We start from the raw sequence: 18972 nt of genomic DNA on the forward strand, positions 1-18972 counted from the left end.
TTTCAACTTAATTTATACTTTATTTCTTTTAACATTATTTACCTACAAGTTTGTGTGACAGGTAGTTTCATCTTAGTGTTTTTCATGTTATATGCCAGGGAGCACCAATGCTATTTCTGCTCAGTCTTTCTTTAATCAAGTGCAGATACTATTGTAGATTTTTTTTTAATGCATTGTTCTGTCACAGCATAGTTAAAAAAAAAAAAAAAAAAAAAAAAAAAAAAAAAAAAAGCAAAAAAAAACTTTTACAAGTATACATGTGTATATATATATACATATATATATATATATATATATATATATATATATATATATATATATATATATATATATGTATATATATATATATATATATATATATATATATATATATATATATATACACATATGTATACTTGTTTAAGGACATTTGATAGAAAAATATGTGTATATATATATATATATATATATATATATATATACACATATTTTTCTATCAAATGTCCTTAAACAAGTCAAAGGGACATTTTCTGGGGATTATTTTCATGCAATTACTTAATTGGATTTGGTGTAATATGCATCAGTTATTACATGATTGCATATACATCAAATGAACTGCTGTATTTATGTTTATTGTACAGAAATAATTCAACAGTGGTTCATATATATATACATATATATATATAAATAATTAGGTAACATATTAATTTAACTAAATTGCTTTGGGACTGAAGGGGCAGGAGGGAAAGAAAAGAAGAAAAAGTTTAATTCATTGGTTATTGCATTGCATATGTATGAAGTGATTTAAAAGTTATAAGTTTGAAGCAATTCTGTTACTTTGTTTCTGATTCTGATTCTTGAGGCTGCCTATAGGAGGAGCTTTCACAGTTGAAAGTGAAGGAAGTGTTGAGAGGACATGCAGCAAGCCAGCACTGTCACTGTTTCAAGTCAGAACAGATCACTTACTGCAAACATTCAGTAACAAACTTTGTGTCTTGCATTTACCTATTTTCAAATAAATCTAATTTTAAAAAAAGAAGAAGAAATAAGCAGAGCATATTTTCCTCAAATTATGTAGCTAGTTCAAGATTTAATAGACTAATGTAAAACTGAGCTTTCGTGGGAATGTTCTGAGTCAATGTCAGTTCATCAATGTCACTACAACCCACATCAGCAACTCACAAATCAAATTACCCAAAACCTTTACTGAAACTTTATTAAATGTAAAATCATGGCTCCATCTAGATTTTCAGTCATCAGCAAGGAGTCAAGCCATCTGTCAGATACTTAAACACACACCTTTTTATTTTGTGTGCAGTGTCCTGTGACAACTCTCTCGTTGTGTTGTGTGGGACAAACACTTTTTCATGTTGAGATGTGTACCTTACTGCCCATATTTGGTCACAACAGATGCCTTTAGTCGACTTTCAATAATAGAAGACAACAGGAGATGCTGGATAGTAAAACTGAAACAGATGTAAAATCCTCTAAGTTCACTTAACCTGGTTGTTGACTGTCCCCTGTTCAAGTAATGAAAGGACACTGTTGACAAGTTCTCCTGTTTTATGGGATCTGCTCTGTAGTTTGAACACTGTTAGTGTAACTAATGAGACAGAAGTTGAACTTGATGCTGAGACTTTCCACTTCTTCTTGTTCTTTCGTTACTCTGTCAGAAATCACTTTGCTGTTCAAAATCCAACACAAACGGTGATTCCCTTTTTATCAGACCCAACGCTGATAAAGGCTGAGTGAGTCCCCTACAGTTCATAATGCATTTAGACACCTTTGCAGCACGACAACATGCTTTCTTTCTTTCCAAGGCATGCTGGGAATTGTTCACCTGTAAAGCCTGTAGTTTGGCATTTTGCAGGCATAAAAGAAATGTCTGTGGGAATCAAGTCTGTCTAATGATAGATTTTTATCACTCTGCCTTTGTTGAGTAGTGTGTTTTTTTCCCTAAATTTTCTTTCTGATAAGGTTAAGACCGAACAGGCATGCCACAGTGAATAGCCAGCAGCCACACTTGCTTTAATGAGACAAATAAATGAATTTAGTGTTGCCACATATGGCTTCTGAAAGCTTGTTATCAGGATTATTGTTCAACAGTTATGAATGAGGAAGAAGAATAAAAAAAAAAAAGATGTCGGACTGGAAGGGGGCATGATTGGCTGATGTTACATATGTCCTTGATTACCTTCCTTCTGCTTTTATTCTAATAAGTGGCATTCTTTGTACTCCCTGGGACAGCTCGACAGTCTGACACACGATGAGAATAAATATTGCATGTGGTAGACATTAAGCTGTCATCCTGGAAAAAAAGAAGAGATGGAGAAATCCGTGTGGTGTTCTTCAGCGCTACACTTTGCCTGCTCTTGTCACAATTGTCACATCTTGATGACTCCCCCCTCTCTACCCCAGCCCCCTTATTTTCTCTCTCCCAGTCAACTGCCATGAATGACAGCATAGATACCCCATATAGAGAATTATTTTGAGTGATGCAGTATGTACTCTTTTATTTTGAATTTCTGATGTTTGCTTTTTTTTTTTTTTCACCCCATCCCCACATAAATAGCCTTAAACAAGGTTGTAGCATTGATAATATTGTCTCAATGACCATTTAAAATTTTTAAAGACCATTTTCATCTATCATGTGTAGACATTTAAAGTCACAACATTTAATGGGTGCAGCTATCAAAGAAAGGAAAGTTGTTTTAAAAAGCTTGTTACCAGCACACCCTCAAGGTTTGTTTGAGATACGATGTTAGATGATGCTCTTAATTAAAGCTGCTCCCATTGTGCGTGCACCGTGTTCTGCTTCCTCCAGCTTATGATTGCTTTGAAGATTGAAAGAAGTTGATAATATTGCAGATAGCGTGTGTGTGTGTGTGTGTGTGTGTGTGTGTGTGTGTGTGTGTGTGTGTGTGTGTGTGTATGTGCATCAGATCCTTCATCCTCCCCTCTCAGAGACTGATGTGTATTGCCTTTCTATGCAGCTATGACCACAGAGAGCAGAGAGCGTTTGCACTCTTGTTGCTCAGGAGCTCACCACTGGGAGGATGAAAAGCACCCCACAGAGCCTCCGACTTCCCAGCCTCAAAAGACACCATGAGCTTATACCTCTCATTTCTGTTCCTCCTCACATCAGGGGGAGGTTTTTGTTTATGCAGTGTGCTGCAACTTCCAGCACCCTAACTTGCTCATCTCTGTAACTTACGTTCCAACAGGACAGAGCAGACTCTGGGTTCATGATTTTATGTGGCTGTTGCTGCCAAAATACGCAAAATGGCTCAGATTCAGGTACTGAGCTCTCCACCTGTGGGTGTGTCAGTGATCGGACTGTGCAGGATGTAAGTAGTGGATTACTCCCTAGGTTTGTCAGCATTCAATTGCATCTGAAAGGAGCACTGAGGTTGGAGGTGATGGCCCACCTTTTACAGGCTTATCTGGCTCAGCCCTCATTAATGAAGCCAAACTGTATGAGTGTATGTCACACACAGACCCAGGTCATCGTCTCAGGTAGCAGTCCCTGTACTTTAGAAATTCCCATTGTTTTCCCTTCTTCAGCCGTTTAAGCAGATCAAAGCTCTAACAAAGCCAAGAGAAGCCCGCAGGCATGCAGAAACACAGGAGTTATTGCCCCCTCAGGATTCCCACATGAAAAGACAAATAAGCTCCAGAGGGTGGCCCTCTGTGGGACATCACCATTCAGAGTCAGGCTGTTATATAAGGACCAATTGTTTTTGTTGCTGTCGTTGTTTTTGTTTGTTCTCTGTGTTTTGCTTTTCTTTTCTTTTTTTCCTTGTCATTTTTCCATGTAGTGTAAATTTATGAAGGAGATGCAACTGAACTGAAATGCCATCCATCCATCCATCCATTTTCTAAACCGCTTAATCCAGTGCAGGGTCGCAGGGAAGCCGGAGCCTATCCCAGCTGGCTTTGGGCGACAGGCAGGGTACACCCTGGACAGCTCGCCAGTCCATCGCAGAGCCACACAGAAAGACAAACAACCACTCATTCACTCAATCACACTCATTCCTAGGGGCAATTTAGAGCAACCAATTAACCTAACATGCATGTCTTGGTGGGAGGAAGCCGGAGTACCCGGAGAGAACCCACGCAGACACGGGGAGAACATGCAAACTCCACACAGAAAGGCCACTGACCAAACCCCTCTCCAGCCAAGGATCGAACCAGCTGTGAGGCCACAGTGCTAACCACTGCGCCACCGTGCAGCCTGAACTGAAATGCATCTAATTTAAAAGGAACACAAAAGTTATTTGTCTAAATAAAAAAAAAAAATCAGTGCTGCCAGAGATTCTTTAATGTACACTTATTTTATGTCAGTATGACAGCAAATTGACATTAAAAAAAACAATCTGTAAATATTTGAAATTAGTACAAGTATATAGTTATTCTTTTTCATTGTAGCAATGTGAAACATGCAGAATATTTGTATTAAATATTATTTACCTAGCTCTCTGTGATCATGGAAATGATAAATAATGATTAAATATACAGTTAATACATAAAAGACACTAAATATATAAACAAACCAAGAGAGCACAGTTGCATCAAATAGGATATTGCAGCATTCTCTGAAAAAAAGAAACATAAGTTTGATGAAAGTGCTTGTAGAAAAACTACTTATCTCTATTTAAACTGAGAAAGAGGAAAAGCATAAACACAGCCTGTGCGTTAGCCTTGTTTGAGCCTTCATGCTGGTGAATGATTAGCAGAAATAATGTCCCTGTCACCCTTAATCACATTAAAACGTGGTTAACATTTAATTTTTCCCACTTGATATGCAAAAATTTCCACTTGATTTGCAGCCAAGGCCATTGGAATTCCATTATAAAAAGAATAAAAATTTCAGGCATCATTTGTTCAGAGAGGGATATCAAGACCAGAAAGTGCTGAATCTTTCTATTAACAGAGCAGTGAGAGATGGCACTCAATGCTGGGACATAATGGCAGACTGACAAGACACATACACTCAGACACACTCCTTATTTTAGTTCATATTTGCTGAAGCATTTTAAGACAGGCCTCCATGAAAGAATACTTTATTGCTATTTTTTTCCCTTTATTGCATTTCATAAATCAAAATTGATTTGTTTTCTGATGTTAAAGAAGGAAAAAGCTGTAAATTCACTTTAAGATAAAAGTCAAACTTATTTATTATGCCATAAAAAGAGATGACTGGGTTCAGGACTAATTATGTCCTCGATGCACAAACAGCATTAGTTTCGAAATGCACATTTCCACATATAGATTGACTGAAAGCCACACATATAGACACAGAAAAATGGAAGAGAAAAAAAACTGAGGCACATTTTAAATAAATATTTCCCCAGACTTGCATATCCATATAAAAATTTCATGCAAATAATTGGTATAGGCACATAAATACACGTTGCAGAGTGGCATCGGGAGGTAGCGGTGAAGCTGACAGAATTGGTTTTGGGAGTCTTGTTGACGGTGCATCAAAGCTCTTAATTGACAGTGCTTTGTTTCTGTAGTTGAGGGAAGGGGGTGTTTCATGTTCCCTGGACAAGGTGTTTGTCTGGTCCTGTGTCACTCAGTGCAAGGACCCAGAGACCCCCGTGCTCATTTGCGGCTCACATTCTCCGTCTCGGCTTCACATTATTAAAATCATCCCTCAGCCTTCTACCAATAGCCTCTTTGTTACTTGGCTGCCTTGGCTCAGCTCTGTCAAGTCTTCACCAATTACAGTCTCAGGTACAATGGTCTATTCAAAGGATCACAGCCCTTGACTGGTGTGGAGAGAGTGATTTGTGAATCATTATTCATTCGCCTGTAGCGAACGCAATACCTGAGGAATGCAAATAACGTGCCACCAAATAGACAGCTGTGCTGCTAAAAGTGACAAACTACAGCTGTTATTATCTCAGATTGGATTTTTTTCCCCTCTTGGAGCGCCCTCCATCTCCTATGTTTTGAGGCTTTCTGCTTCAACTATTTTTCTGTTTTATTGGTGAGACTTTGGTTTCCACCTTGTTGTAGTGGCACTCGTCCATCTGCTCTTCATACTTAATGTGAACAGAAAGGGAAATATTAGGTTATTGCTCACAATAGATGTGGATCTAAACTGTGAGACAAACTGGCACATGAGCCATTTTCCATGTTGTGAAAAACAATCAATCAAAGCAAAACTATGCTCTTCTCGTGCTCGTTATACCTTGTATATGTTGTATATTGATAATCATTAGGTAGGAACACTGATCTGCTGCTGCAGGTGATAAAGCGGTGATATTGTTATAGGACTAGATGTGGTATTGAGGTAGTTGGGTTCCTCCCAGTCTTTGATTCTTATGGACTTTAAACAGGAAACTAGGATTACACATAATGACAGGGACCCCTCAGAATCAATCCAGCCGAGGAGCCGCTGTGTGAAAATGGATTTGTGTGATGCTTTTCTTTGCAATCTGTCCAATCCCAGCCTCAGACCTTGTGAGGCTAATCTCATAATTGCCCTAACCCCCTTGTATTGTTCTGACTGAGAGTTACCGTTAAGTGTGAGGATATCTTTGTCCTGCAATGTCAGGTGTCCTGCTGGACAGGAACACAGAAAGAAAAGGGAAAAGATAAAAAGAGAGAGCTGAGAGAGTGAAAAAGACGGTTAAAAATAAGAAAACATTCAGATGTTAGTTGTTTTATTCCCTCCTGGCTCTAGTCTAAATGTTTATTTAACACTCAATAGCTTAAAGAAATGGCCTTTATTGAAAAACTCAATACAAAGCACCAAAAAGTTATGATTTGTTATTTTAAGGATTTTAAAAATTTTGAAGTATTTTTATTTTTCACATATTAGTGGAACATGTTCAACTGTTTTATGCTACCGCATTTATTTGACATTTATCTATCAACTGCTAATCACCAAGCATTGGCTTATTAATCCCTTTAACACCTAGAGGTTCAGTCACTAAATACTTCACTGTTTTGTCATTATTTAATTCTATAGATGATAATATTTATTTTTGCAGTTTTTACCAGGCCAGAGTAAGATTGGAAAAATTCTGGGGTAAATTTACATTTTCCCTCTAAATCTAAACCATAATCTAGAGAATAATTAACAGCTCCAAACCACTGAACCAGTGATGGAGGATGGAGTTAAATCTTATTTAAAGCTATTTTAAAATAGTGTTCGCAGCATATTCACATCGCATTAAGCCAGCACAGAAGGTTCCAGCAAAAAGCTCATCAACTACATAAAGTCTAAATTAATATCTGCAGGAAGAAAACCGTTCCCACCTTTTGGTTTGTTTTAAGCTTGAAATATACAAACACACACTGTAAATCTGGTGCAGAAACTATGATAATAACTTTTCAAATGAATTTTACCAAGACTTTTAAATGCAGCATTAAAAATAATAAACTTTCCACTGCTGTTATGCTTTTTTGTATCAGTGAAGTATCTGCATTCCTCATGTCAGAATTTTTCTAACTTTCTGCAAAATGTAGAATTCTCTGTGCGCTTCTCTCATGAATCTTCATCTGCACCTTCAATCTGACAGCAACTACTTTAGTGTTAAACAAGTGATCTAATGAGCTTTGTGACTGCTGCTTTTTTTTGTTTGTTTGTTTTTGTTGGTTTTTTTAGGTTGGTGAAAATCAAGGAGTGGGTGGACAGTCACGACCCTGGAGCCTTGGTCATCCCCTTCAGTGGCAACCTGGAGAGCCAGCTGCAGGACAAGAGTGAGGAGGAGAGGCAGAAGTACTGCACAGAGCACAAGACGCAGAGGTTAATTAGCATTCTGTCTCCCCACACTTTATTATCAGCTGTGTCCTCCATGCACTCCTTTAATTGCATGTGCTGATAGAATAATAAATGGCAGAGTAATTACCATTATAAAGCGAAGGATCCCTCTTCTTACTGAACAACTCAGTCAAAGGGTTTTCCTCTAAATTAAGTTTTTAACTGTCATCTGTCATCTGTAGGTATAATTATAACTTGGGCATTTTGAGTTTATTGTTCTCGTGTGAAAACCTCTATGGAGAGAAAAATTGTGAAAGCAGTTTTTTTTTTTTTTTTTTTTCTCCTCGCAGCACAGACGAGGCATCGCATTGAATTTTTAAAAATGTTAAATGAGTCTACAAGTGTTCTAATTAATCATAGAAACCATTGGAGGGTTGAATGTCTTATGTGAGACGAAGTGACCCATCTTATTCACTTAATGAGTTTATATTGGAATGAATGGCACTCTGCTACTGAAGTGAACTTTGTCTTGGCATATGTGGCAATAAAGAATACTTAAACAGTTCAGACCCTCCAACTCAAGCAGAGATTTCTCTTCACCAGCTCCCTGACGAAGATCATCAAAGCAGGCTATGCAGCCCTGCAGCTGGAGTACTTCTTCACCACCGGCCCAGACGAGGTCCGTGCATGGACCGTTCGGGTAAGAGCCAGACGCCTGCTGTGCACAGACATGAGTGTGAGGATGTGTAGATGTACACACACAGACAAATACACACAGTATCCCATGTTCCACCCTGCTGGCACCCTCACTGATATCACACACTTTCAACTTTGTCATGGTTGTGCTTTAGCCAGTCATTACAGACCAAGGATAACTTCAATTACTGGTGAGCTGCTGAACGGTGAAAGTGGGGGCTACATTGATTGAGGAGGGCAACAATTGATTTTGCCCATTACGTCTATGAGAATGTTTCCATCCTGTGCAGATCTGCCTGCCCTCCTCCTGCCGGTGGAGATAAGGAGCCTGTGCATTGTGCCTGCCTAATCTGTGTGACGGAGGTTGTCTGTGCCAAAATTGATGTCGCTTTTCATTCGACTGTTTGTGGGCCTTGCTGGGGGCTCCTCCTCCCTGTGTGTCTCAGTTTACTGAGCCCAGCCTGCCAAGAGCTTTGTGCAATAGGATCAGAGGATTTACATCAATACAGATGTTGGCTTTGCATGTTGGTATTGAAGTTTTGTTTTGTTTCTTCCTTTGAGCTGATAAAAGAAATAACAACAACAAGTTGTATTCTATATTTGCATGTAGGAGATGTAAATAACTTTTGAATGACTTTTTTTTTTTAACTTAAGATTATGATCTATTGTCGCATGTAGTCACATCCATTATTTCATGTCATTTGAAATCAAATTGTCACAATACAGAATGCTTTCAATCCTATAAATGGTACATATCCATTTGAGGATGGAGGCACGTTTTCATAAATTATTGCAATTTTCTAAAATGGCATTGAGTCAAAGAACTTGTCAGCAAACAGGTCATTATTATTTTGTGTCCTGAATATAAATTTACTGAATAAAAAATAGTTTGCAATAAATTAATTTTATTTGGATGCAGAAATATTTACTCTAAGGGCAGCATATTTTATACATTGGCGTTTAGATGCAAATATTTTGCATTATACATATAATGAATGCTATTCATTAAATATATGGGAACAAAAACTAATTTGTAACCTATTTGTTTGTTGTTGTTTTTTTTAACATTCAACACAACTGAAGCAGAAACGTGGGTTTTACCAGCTTTGCAGAGGGACATTGTGTGCCGCCCCCTGCTACTGTTTTGAGAAAAAATACATAAACAAGCCATTAAAAATATTTATCCATCTATCGAGATAGATAAATTAAGCTCTTTTGTTTTGGTTTTTCTTTTTTTTCTCAAAGTATTAGATTGTAGTCAGATGACATCACCAGCTTCATGCGTGCACTTATCTCATTATGACTGATGTTCTCGCTATTTACAGAAAAGTCCCAAAACACTTCAAACACATCCTTAAAAACAGGCTTGTCCTCAGCATAAGTGATTACAGGCAGCCTTGATTGTGTGTGAGGGGCATTTAGTCAGGTAAGCATCAGTGAGTAACTATATTAAGCCAATACATCTTGTATTGTAAAAACTACACTCAGTAATGTCGTGTTCCTAAGTCCTTTAACATGCTTTATTAGGCAGCCTCGAGGTGACCATTATCTATCAGCCTACTCTGCATAGCTCTTAACTAGGACAATGTGGATCTCTTGTAATGCACCGTATGAAAAAAATCCCTCCCTTAATCTATTTTTTCTCCAGATAGACAAACCTTGATGCTGATTAATGGTAGTTAAACTCACAAGTACTCCGTCAATGAGATTGCAAATAGATGGTAATGTATCAGAGTCATTAAATACGCATCATTCTTGTGGCATGAAATATGTTGACCCCAACCTGATTATATACATAATTAAAACTGCTCAACAGCTCCTGAGCACGAAGCTGCAGAGCAGAGGAAGACCAAGCAGGTCGACAGGCAGGAGTCATAATGATACACAGCAGCCACGTCACTTATTTGGGTCATTTGTCATTTTACTGTGGCATTATTTCAGTGCATATAAATTGCACATTTTATCAGTCAGCAGTTGTGTCATGGAGCATTAGAGACAAATCAAGGTGCAAAAATGTTCTAATACTTTTAAATAGTTGACATGTGCTTTGTAAACGCATGTTTCTAAAAGCTTTACCAAATGTTTGTTTTGCAAAATTTCCATTTAGCCACTGAAAGTAGACTCATACACTCCTAAAGTTACAGCAAGTTTGCGGCATAAACTACAGTCTAATGTTGCCAAGGGTTGGAAATTCATTTGAATTACCAAACTCTAGTGGGTCACAATAGTAAGGCCTGATATAGTGAGGTCTATACCACCCTGGCCTCTCATCGCAACACTGGGTCTTCTTGCTGTCATGACCAGAGAGCTGAGCAGCGACCCACAATGAGGCAAGATTGCTTGGACAGAAATCAATACCACCATGGAATGGGAATCAGAAGGCATTGATAGCAGCTCTGGGTCCTTATCGGTGTCCAGGCTGCCCTAGCAGGGCACAGCCGAGTGGAAAGCTATCCAGAAATCAGAACTGAGGCAAGAATACCCCCGACTGAAAAACACCCCCAGAGCGATCACAGCGCTATCACCCCATCAAACACCATGTCGCTCGCATGCTGTAATCCATCTTCACCAACACAATTCATTTGTCCTCTCTTTTCCTTCCTCGTGACAGAAAGGAACTAAGGCTCCACAGGCTGCAGGGAAGATCCACACAGACTTTGAGAAGGGCTTCATTATGGCAGAAGTAATGAAATTCCAGGATTTTAAAGAGGAAGGCAGCGAGAACGCTGTCAAGGTGAGTAGTCAGAGTGCCAGTAGAGATGAGGGTAAGTCTCCTGTGATCAGTAGAGCTGACAGTCACCACACAGCTCCCTCTGAAAACCGCTCTTCACCTTTACTCAGGGGAAGAAATTACTGCACACACTCCAGCACCACTCCTGACAAGCCGGTTGATTCTGGCTCTAAACACTGCCATTGTGCTCCAGCTGTGCATATCTTTATCACAATGTGTCTTAACTGGCTGATGGTAGTTCTTGCTCATGGCTCAGCACAGTTGCTCAGAGGAAGCACTTCTTCACCTCACCAGGCATATAACAGATCTATAGAGCGCGCTGTTAGCTTCGAGCTCTCTTGCCAAATCCCCAAGCCACAGTGAGCATGTGACAGTGATATAAAGCGGCAAGTTAAATAAAGTGTGAAATTCCTCAAATAAGGACTGCTTCATGGATGGGCACCAAATGAAATATGACTTGCATATCTTACTTTTATGATGGCCAGTGTTTGTTTTGACCTTTTAACTGTGATGTAGGTTGTTCATGTGCACGCTCCTGTCAAATGTAATGACTGATTTCATGCTGGCTTTGTGAAGACAATAACTAGACTTCAACTGCAGCCAGCACCTGCACTGCAAAATGCATAAACCTGCTTTTCTTTTCAGCTGCAAGTTAAATTCAGCATTAATTTGGTTTTTGATCTTGAAGCTGACAGTATGGTTAAAATCAACTATTATACACTGTGGGGTGCTTTTAAGCTTTCTTTTTTCTTCTTCTTCCTTTTTTTAATAATTAAATTTCCATAAAGAGAAAATTCTTAATTGAATTCTCAGTTAATTAAATGAAAGGAGAAGTGACTAACTTTACTGTGTGACCCTTATGAACAGCAGCTGTAAGCCATGTTTTTGCAATCTCTCTATCAGCGCCATAAAGACCATGTACCCACTTACAGGCACAACTAATATAATTATGGTGGCACAAAGACCCCATGAAGACCAGTGCAGAAAAGAAGCACTAAAAAAAAACATTTGAACCTCCTTACTATTCAATCCCCCTGCTACTCCAGCCCCCGATAAATATTTGATTTTTTTAATGCAGCAGCAGTGTATTGTCCACACCCTTCATAAGCTGCTAACACACAGTGAAATGTGTCTCTCTCTGGGGGTTTCACCATTGTTATCCAAGGTTGAGATCTGAGTGTCAGGTCTTTACTGCATGCTCTCTTACTAATCCCTTTTTGAGCCTCAGAAGAACATGGAGCATTTCTAACTGTGGCATTAAGGCTTGTGCTATTTAATGCCAGTTTTGGGAATAGGCTGCCTGAATAGGGGCAGTGTACGGGGATATCACATTATTAGTAATCATATCTGCTTAAGCCAAGCTTGGTGCTCCAGATGGCTGCTTTCAAGTGCAAATGAACCAGTTAGACGTGTCTGGTTTAATACATACTCAGGAATCACAAATAGCCATTGATTTTTTTTTTTCTCTGTCTCCCTCTCCATCTACTGTTTCTGGTGGTATTGAGCATGGATTAAATGGTCTCCTGAGCCTTTAAATGGACATTGATTTTTCTAATTAATTGTGCACTATGCAGAACCAGAATGCATAAACCTGTCTGTATTAGCGTGTCAAGTCAATTATTTTGAATTTGCCGGGAAGGAGAACAAACACTTACTGTATACAAAAGAAAAATTGAAACTTATTTAGTTTCCTTGAGAAGTTTCATAGTGCTGTAATCAAAGGCTTATTAACATTTTGTGCTTGTGCACATGAAACTGAAATGGGCAGAGGAGAGGATTACTCACTCAGTGGGAATTCAGGCACCCCATGAGCAAAACATGAACACAGTTGTGTGTGTGAGTGTGTATGTGTGCGTGGACAAACAAGAGCATGCTTTTTCTAAGCGCATTAGTTATTGTAGGTGAAAAAATAGAGTGGATAATACTCCACTTGTATTTTATGCTGTTACTTTCAATAAACAAGCCTTTTTTGTATTCTGCTTTATTCATAAGTGAATAGCTAAAGTGTGCAATAATCTGTAACCTTTCACCACTCAATATTTTGTATTTGCATTTATTTCAATTAAACTTTTTTTTGTTACCTCACAGGCAGCTGGGAAATACAGACAACAGGGAAGGAACTACATTGTTGAAGATGGAGACATCATCTTTTTTAAATTCAATGCACCAAATGCACCAAAGAAGAAGTGACCCATGAAGAAAAATATGTTTATTCACATAAATGACTGTTTCAGTGCCTCTTTTTTCCTTTCTATTTCCTTGTGTGTAAAAGGGGGGCAGACACTGCCTTTTCCTAACATTTCATTTCCCCATCCTGTAGGATCTAGTCCCACTGCACATGCCAAAGCACAGGTTCAGTAAACTCTGACAGCTTAGCTATTTAAGATCGGGATCAGCCCCCCACTCCAAATTATAGCAGCATTTGAAGGAGCATATTACTCTCCAGATACTTCATTAATCTCCATCACGGGTGCCAGCAGTGACACAGCTGACAGTGGGGACAATGCCACCTGCTCCTCTCCCCCTTCTGCAGATAATGCATGTTTTACAGTAGGCCAGATGTCTACACTCAATAAAACATTTCACAAAACCATTCTGTATGTGTTTTGGGATGTCTGTATGGAGTGAGAAGCTGCATGGTGATGGTGATAGCGGTCCTGCCGGCCACTGATTAGAGAATTAAAAGACACAGCTGACATTGACTGTAGCACAGAGAGCACAATTATAATTAAATCTGTTAAGTGATGCTGATTTTGGAAGGGCACATGCAGGAATCAGGTGTCTTTGCCAACCTAAGTGATCACTTTAAATGATTATTTCTAAAAAAGACTGAGTTAACCTTTTATTTTCAATTTTTGTCACAGCATTGACTATGTTTTCTGTTGTTGACAGTCCTACCAGACCTCTCCTACAATCTCCTGAATTATGAGAGGATACTATGTTTGTGTTTACGGTTTCCTACTACAATGTGGGCCAATGCATACTGACTGAATAAACAAGAGAAATATTAATTCACCTTATGTTTTCTCTGGAAAGTGAACATTTTAAGATATTCGGTATAGCATGAAAATAGAAGTTGACACAATCCACAAGTACAACCAGAAAACGATTCTGTCTGAAGTAGTGTTTTTCTCACCCCTATACTTTGTGCATAAGTGTTTGTGAGGCATTTATGCTGATGGAATTGTATGGCTGCAGCCGCAGTGCTCCGAAGTAAGATTGTATTCTCCATGGGAGTCCGAACAAAAAAGCTGTAGATCAGCGGTGCTTGGCTGAATATCTCGTAACCATTAAGACCGCAAAGAAAAAAAAAAACGACGATTTTGATGGGAACAAAAAAGATTGAATAAAAATGGTCATTTTACAGAAAGAGTATTGCATATCCAAGCTTTCAGTGGATGTTTTATGGAGGCCGTGCTAACACTACAAAGCATAGTGTTTGTCATGAAAATAAGGTGGATTACAGTCTTTAAGAACTGAGATCTATGCCAAAGTATATAGGATGATGTTTATTGTGGTTATTTAGAAACAATGACAGATGACAACATGTGTGTATCAAATAACATTAAGCTTATTTTGCTTTGCGTTAACCGCTGATTTAAATCACTCACATTTCATGCAGCAGACAAAAGAGGAACAAACATTTACGGCTCTCATTTGCTGTATATACTTCTAAAACAGCATTCAGCTGACTGATTTTTAAATGAAACCATACAAACCCTCTAGAGAGCACGATAGGGGCTTGAGACAAAAAGTGTTTTTGCATTCTTCTTGGGGTGGTGGTGGCGTTGGCCAACCTAAACCCCACACAGAAGATTATTAATTTGCTGCAGTTTTGAGGCTCTGGGACTGATGAGTTCTTCCCAGTGGTCTGGGTTGTGGAGAATTTTGTTTTTCATAAAGTCTCAATAAATCTTTCTGAAGCAAGTAATAAAGCTATTTAGAATCAAAACATCATACAAAAAAGTCTCTTGTTCTGTAAGCACAACCTCAACAAGCTGTTTCAGGGTTTGATACCAATAATTTTGCTGTCATGGGAAAGGCAAGAATTAGCCAATCATAAGCTAATTTGGTGTCCTCTCTGTTATGAATGTGTTTAAAATGTATATGTAACTATAACGTCATGGAAATATGTGCAAACAAGTATGCGTTTGGGCTTTTGCAACCATTATTAGGTGATGTAGGTGAATTGGTAAAGCTGCTTAAAACAAATCATAAACTGAGCCCAGAAATGTGACAGAATTTTTTGTAGAAATTTTCTGTCAGCACCATCAATCAAATGGTGCCACTCTGCCCCAAAGCAAACCACAGCAGCACCATACCAAGAAGAGCAGAGCGTAAAGCTGGCTTTAAAACACACACCCAACAAAACAGACCACGGCCTGCTGTTGTAAATCACACACTCACCAAAAGCCTTTGAAGAATTTATAAAAAAAAAAAGAAAAGAAAAAGAAGACAAAGAATGTATGAGTTATAACAAATAAACATGTGGCATTTTTCAGAGCCATAACTATGCACAGGGGATTGTGTTGGGAAATTTAGTGTTTATTACAAACACTCTGCATCGTATTATTACAGAGAGGAAATTATCTCTATTTTGGATGACAATAAAAGTGTTACCATGTTGTTATTGTTGCTATTGTATGATTTCTCTGACACTTGTGTACTGCAGAATAGACACCAAGTAAATATGGAGCAGAGATTTGATAAAAATAACAGTTAATGTTTGTATAGTAGAGATTATGGAACAATTTAATCTCATTGGTGTTACATTACCATGATACAGCATACTACTCTGATTTGTTGTTGCAACTGTCAATGGGATGACACATTGTCAGAACAATGCTGAGGGAAAAGAATGCAATAAACTGCTGTGAGTGGGCTGATAAGGGAGTGTATGATGGAGTTACATTTTCTCCTATTCACTTTAGTTACTGCTACAAAAAGTGAACAAAGGCACCTGCAAAATGAAGCACAGTTTAAGACCACAGTTAAGCTTTAATGTTTGGAGTTGTGAAGATAAACTTATATTTTCTCTTTGGGCCAAAGTTAAAAGGGGTGTATAAAACCACAGAGATGTTTCTTTGTACTTTATATCTATGAACATGAGAGGCATAGGCTGAATATCTTTAACAAATCAAAGCATATTTAATCTGATGCAACATTATTAACCATCTTTATGCTAACGTACATAAATAATTTGCTTATTTTACTGGTTACCTAAAAAAATGACCACTTACATCAAATCTGGAAACAGAATCTGCAGTTCTATACAGTAACAGGGTCTCATCTAAGCTAAGAGATATGTGGAATAATAACGCAAAAAGACAGCTTTGACTATCTAAAGAAAACCCTATAAATCCCCAAATTTAAGTTGCTCAGGCCTACCCTAAATATAATAAGTTTTTATCTTTTTTTGTAACAAAACCTCTGAAAAAATCATTTTGTATTTTAATATATTGCAGTGACATATACTTAATAAATTAGTCTAAAATAAGATGCTTTGATGGAAGTTTAAGACATTACTGTTAGTGTGAATGTAACTGTTTATTCCCAAGACATCAGGCAAACAAAAGTATAATCATTTCTGTTTCAAATGCTTCTGAGTTGTCTGTAACACACATTTAATATTCTGTCCACACTTCTTCATGCTGCACCAGTTTCAATTTTCTCTCTCAGGTCCCATTTACAGAGTCTCCAGTAGGGCAGTTTCTCTCTGTGGGTCACTCTGTCTTGGACTGGCCTTCATAAAAACAACTGTCAATATGTTAATATGAAACACTCAGGGCCATTGTGGTCTCTGCCAGTTATATCCCACAAGTCTCTAATAAGCCACTGAAGATATGTCAACCCTTGTAATTGAAGTTGGATTAGTTACTAATACTTCCCTGCTAATTTCTTATCTATAACTGCATGTAGCTTTGTTAATAAATGATAACTTTTCGATCAGCACGATGCTGAAAGAGAAGTAATATGTCAAAAGATTCATGCAAAGGACCAAAGATTTCCCTGTTCACTGTTGCGACTGCCATATCGAATCCTTATAGATGTAGTCAAACTCCCACTGAGTAATTGCTCAACGGACTTCAGATTCCTCTCATGAGGTGAACACAAGCTCTGTCAATATATACTCATTTCCATTGTTTGCAGCTCCAGCTGAAGAAAACATACAAATCTAAAGATGAACACAGTGGAAGTTACATGCCTGTGTAGACCACTGCATCCATCAACAAGTTGCATTGGTATTGCTTTTAGGATATTTGACTTTTCCCTTTAACTTGGAGGTCTTGTGGAAATTATTGGTCCGCTTCCAAGGAGTCCTGGAGTAAGACAGACGTAGCCGCAAGGTTTTTCTAAAGCTGTTTCCATTGGCCTATGTTTACCTGACACTTGGATTGACAGCAGAGTGATTGGAAATATCCACCATTCACTGCCGTGAGCTCCTGAGTGCACAGAAAGTGCTTTTGTAGTCTGGCTGTAATGGGCCAAGCTTGAATTGAAGGTTGGGAGAAATAGCCTCACTGCGGTCGCGCACTGTGAGGAACTGACACACCACAAATAATACTCAGAAGTGGGGTCCTGATAGCATCACAGCCACAGAGCATGCACAATAGCATGCAGACTCTCATTTCAATGCACTTTCACAATGCTGTAATGTGCACAATCAGATGGGGGCAAAGAAATCTAGTCAAATACAAACTTAGATCCTGTCTTGACTTTGTTATTTGTTCAATGATATTGGCAGCAACAAAAATTAAAAGTTAAAATACACAATTAGTTTGCAAAAAATGTATGCAAAGAGGATGTGAGAAGAGAGAAGAATCTATTTTATTGTTAGTGATATTAAGCATTAGCTCACTAACACACAGGAAGTGAGCGAAGCAAGTATTCTCATCATATATGTCCTCTACAAGTTCTGTTAATTTATTCACTAATTTAGCTCTGAAGAAATGGCATGTATGTATGATTATTAGCATGCAAAGATAACTAATGACTGACTATTGACTACTATTATTTTTTCATACAGATATTGTTAATAAAAACGTTTTTGGGTTGATGAAGCACAATCCTATCTATTATTTTAATAAAAGAAAAAAGTCAAAGTCAAATTGCAATTAAGCACTAAAGTTTATTGATTTTTATGCCTATAAAAAGAAGTGTTTGGATTTCTTAGCTCTGCTTTTAAAAGCATATAAATCAGTAAATTCATCTATATGTTTTGTGTTGAAAATGAAATTGAATGAAATTAAATAAAAAATATTCTACATTAAAATAGTTAAATGATTAATTTACCTGCACAGGGCCATAGTGGGAGCTTAAATCACATGTAAATATTAAAATTGGAAGGATTTGTGGTTGGGAAGGTGCAGTATTTAAAAGAAGAGGGGGGAAAAGAGTTGTTAATTTGGACTGATTTATTTTGTTGTTAGCCCTTGCCAACAATTAAAAATGGGCTGAGCACTTTAAATATCTGGGCTAATGAAGATCCCTCATTTCTGCCTATTTAGTCTTTTTTTTTCACTGGTTTCCCTCGTGAATGATTTGAGTGCCACTTCTTCCACATAAACGCCTTATGTCTAGATAGTGGGAGGTAAAATTTAATTTGACTTCTGTTGGAAATTGAGTTACCACTGTGTGAAATGTCATTAACCTAAATTGAGTATAAGATGTAGCTTACTTTTAACCATTGCAAGTATTCAGATTTATATTTTCTTGACATGGTACATAGAAAAATGCCTTAACTCAAAAATCAGTGTAATTTTTATTGAACTCATGTCATTAAAAAAAAAAAAAAAAAAAAAAAAAAAATTGTTTTCTCTTTTTTCTTTACTTCTGTACTGTATATCAT

General features: G+C 37.8%; 1 protein-coding gene across 2 annotated transcripts in view; it reads left to right on the plus strand.

The window, feature by feature from the left end:
- Positions 1 to 13974, plus strand: part of LOC306766169 (obg-like ATPase 1) — a 47558-nt gene extending 33584 nt beyond the window's left edge. Inside the window, exons 9-12 of one of the 2 annotated variants that reach the window (XM_079253798.1) lie at positions 7601 to 7741; positions 8300 to 8396; positions 11004 to 11126; positions 13212 to 13974. In XM_079253798.1, the coding sequence (XP_079109924.1) occupies positions 7601 to 7741; positions 8300 to 8396; positions 11004 to 11126; positions 13212 to 13313 (463 nt within the window). In that variant the 3' untranslated portion in view covers positions 13314 to 13974. The remainder of the gene's footprint in view (positions 1 to 7600; positions 7742 to 8299; positions 8397 to 11003; positions 11127 to 13211) is intronic. The other variant, XM_079253799.1, reaches the window with a different exon arrangement.
- The last annotated feature ends 4998 nt before the right edge of the window (positions 13975 to 18972 follow it).

This window comes from Telmatherina bonti (assembly GCF_933228915.1).
Source record: "Telmatherina bonti genome assembly, chromosome: 15".
Taxonomy (NCBI): Eukaryota; Metazoa; Chordata; class Actinopteri; order Atheriniformes; family Telmatherinidae; genus Telmatherina; species Telmatherina bonti.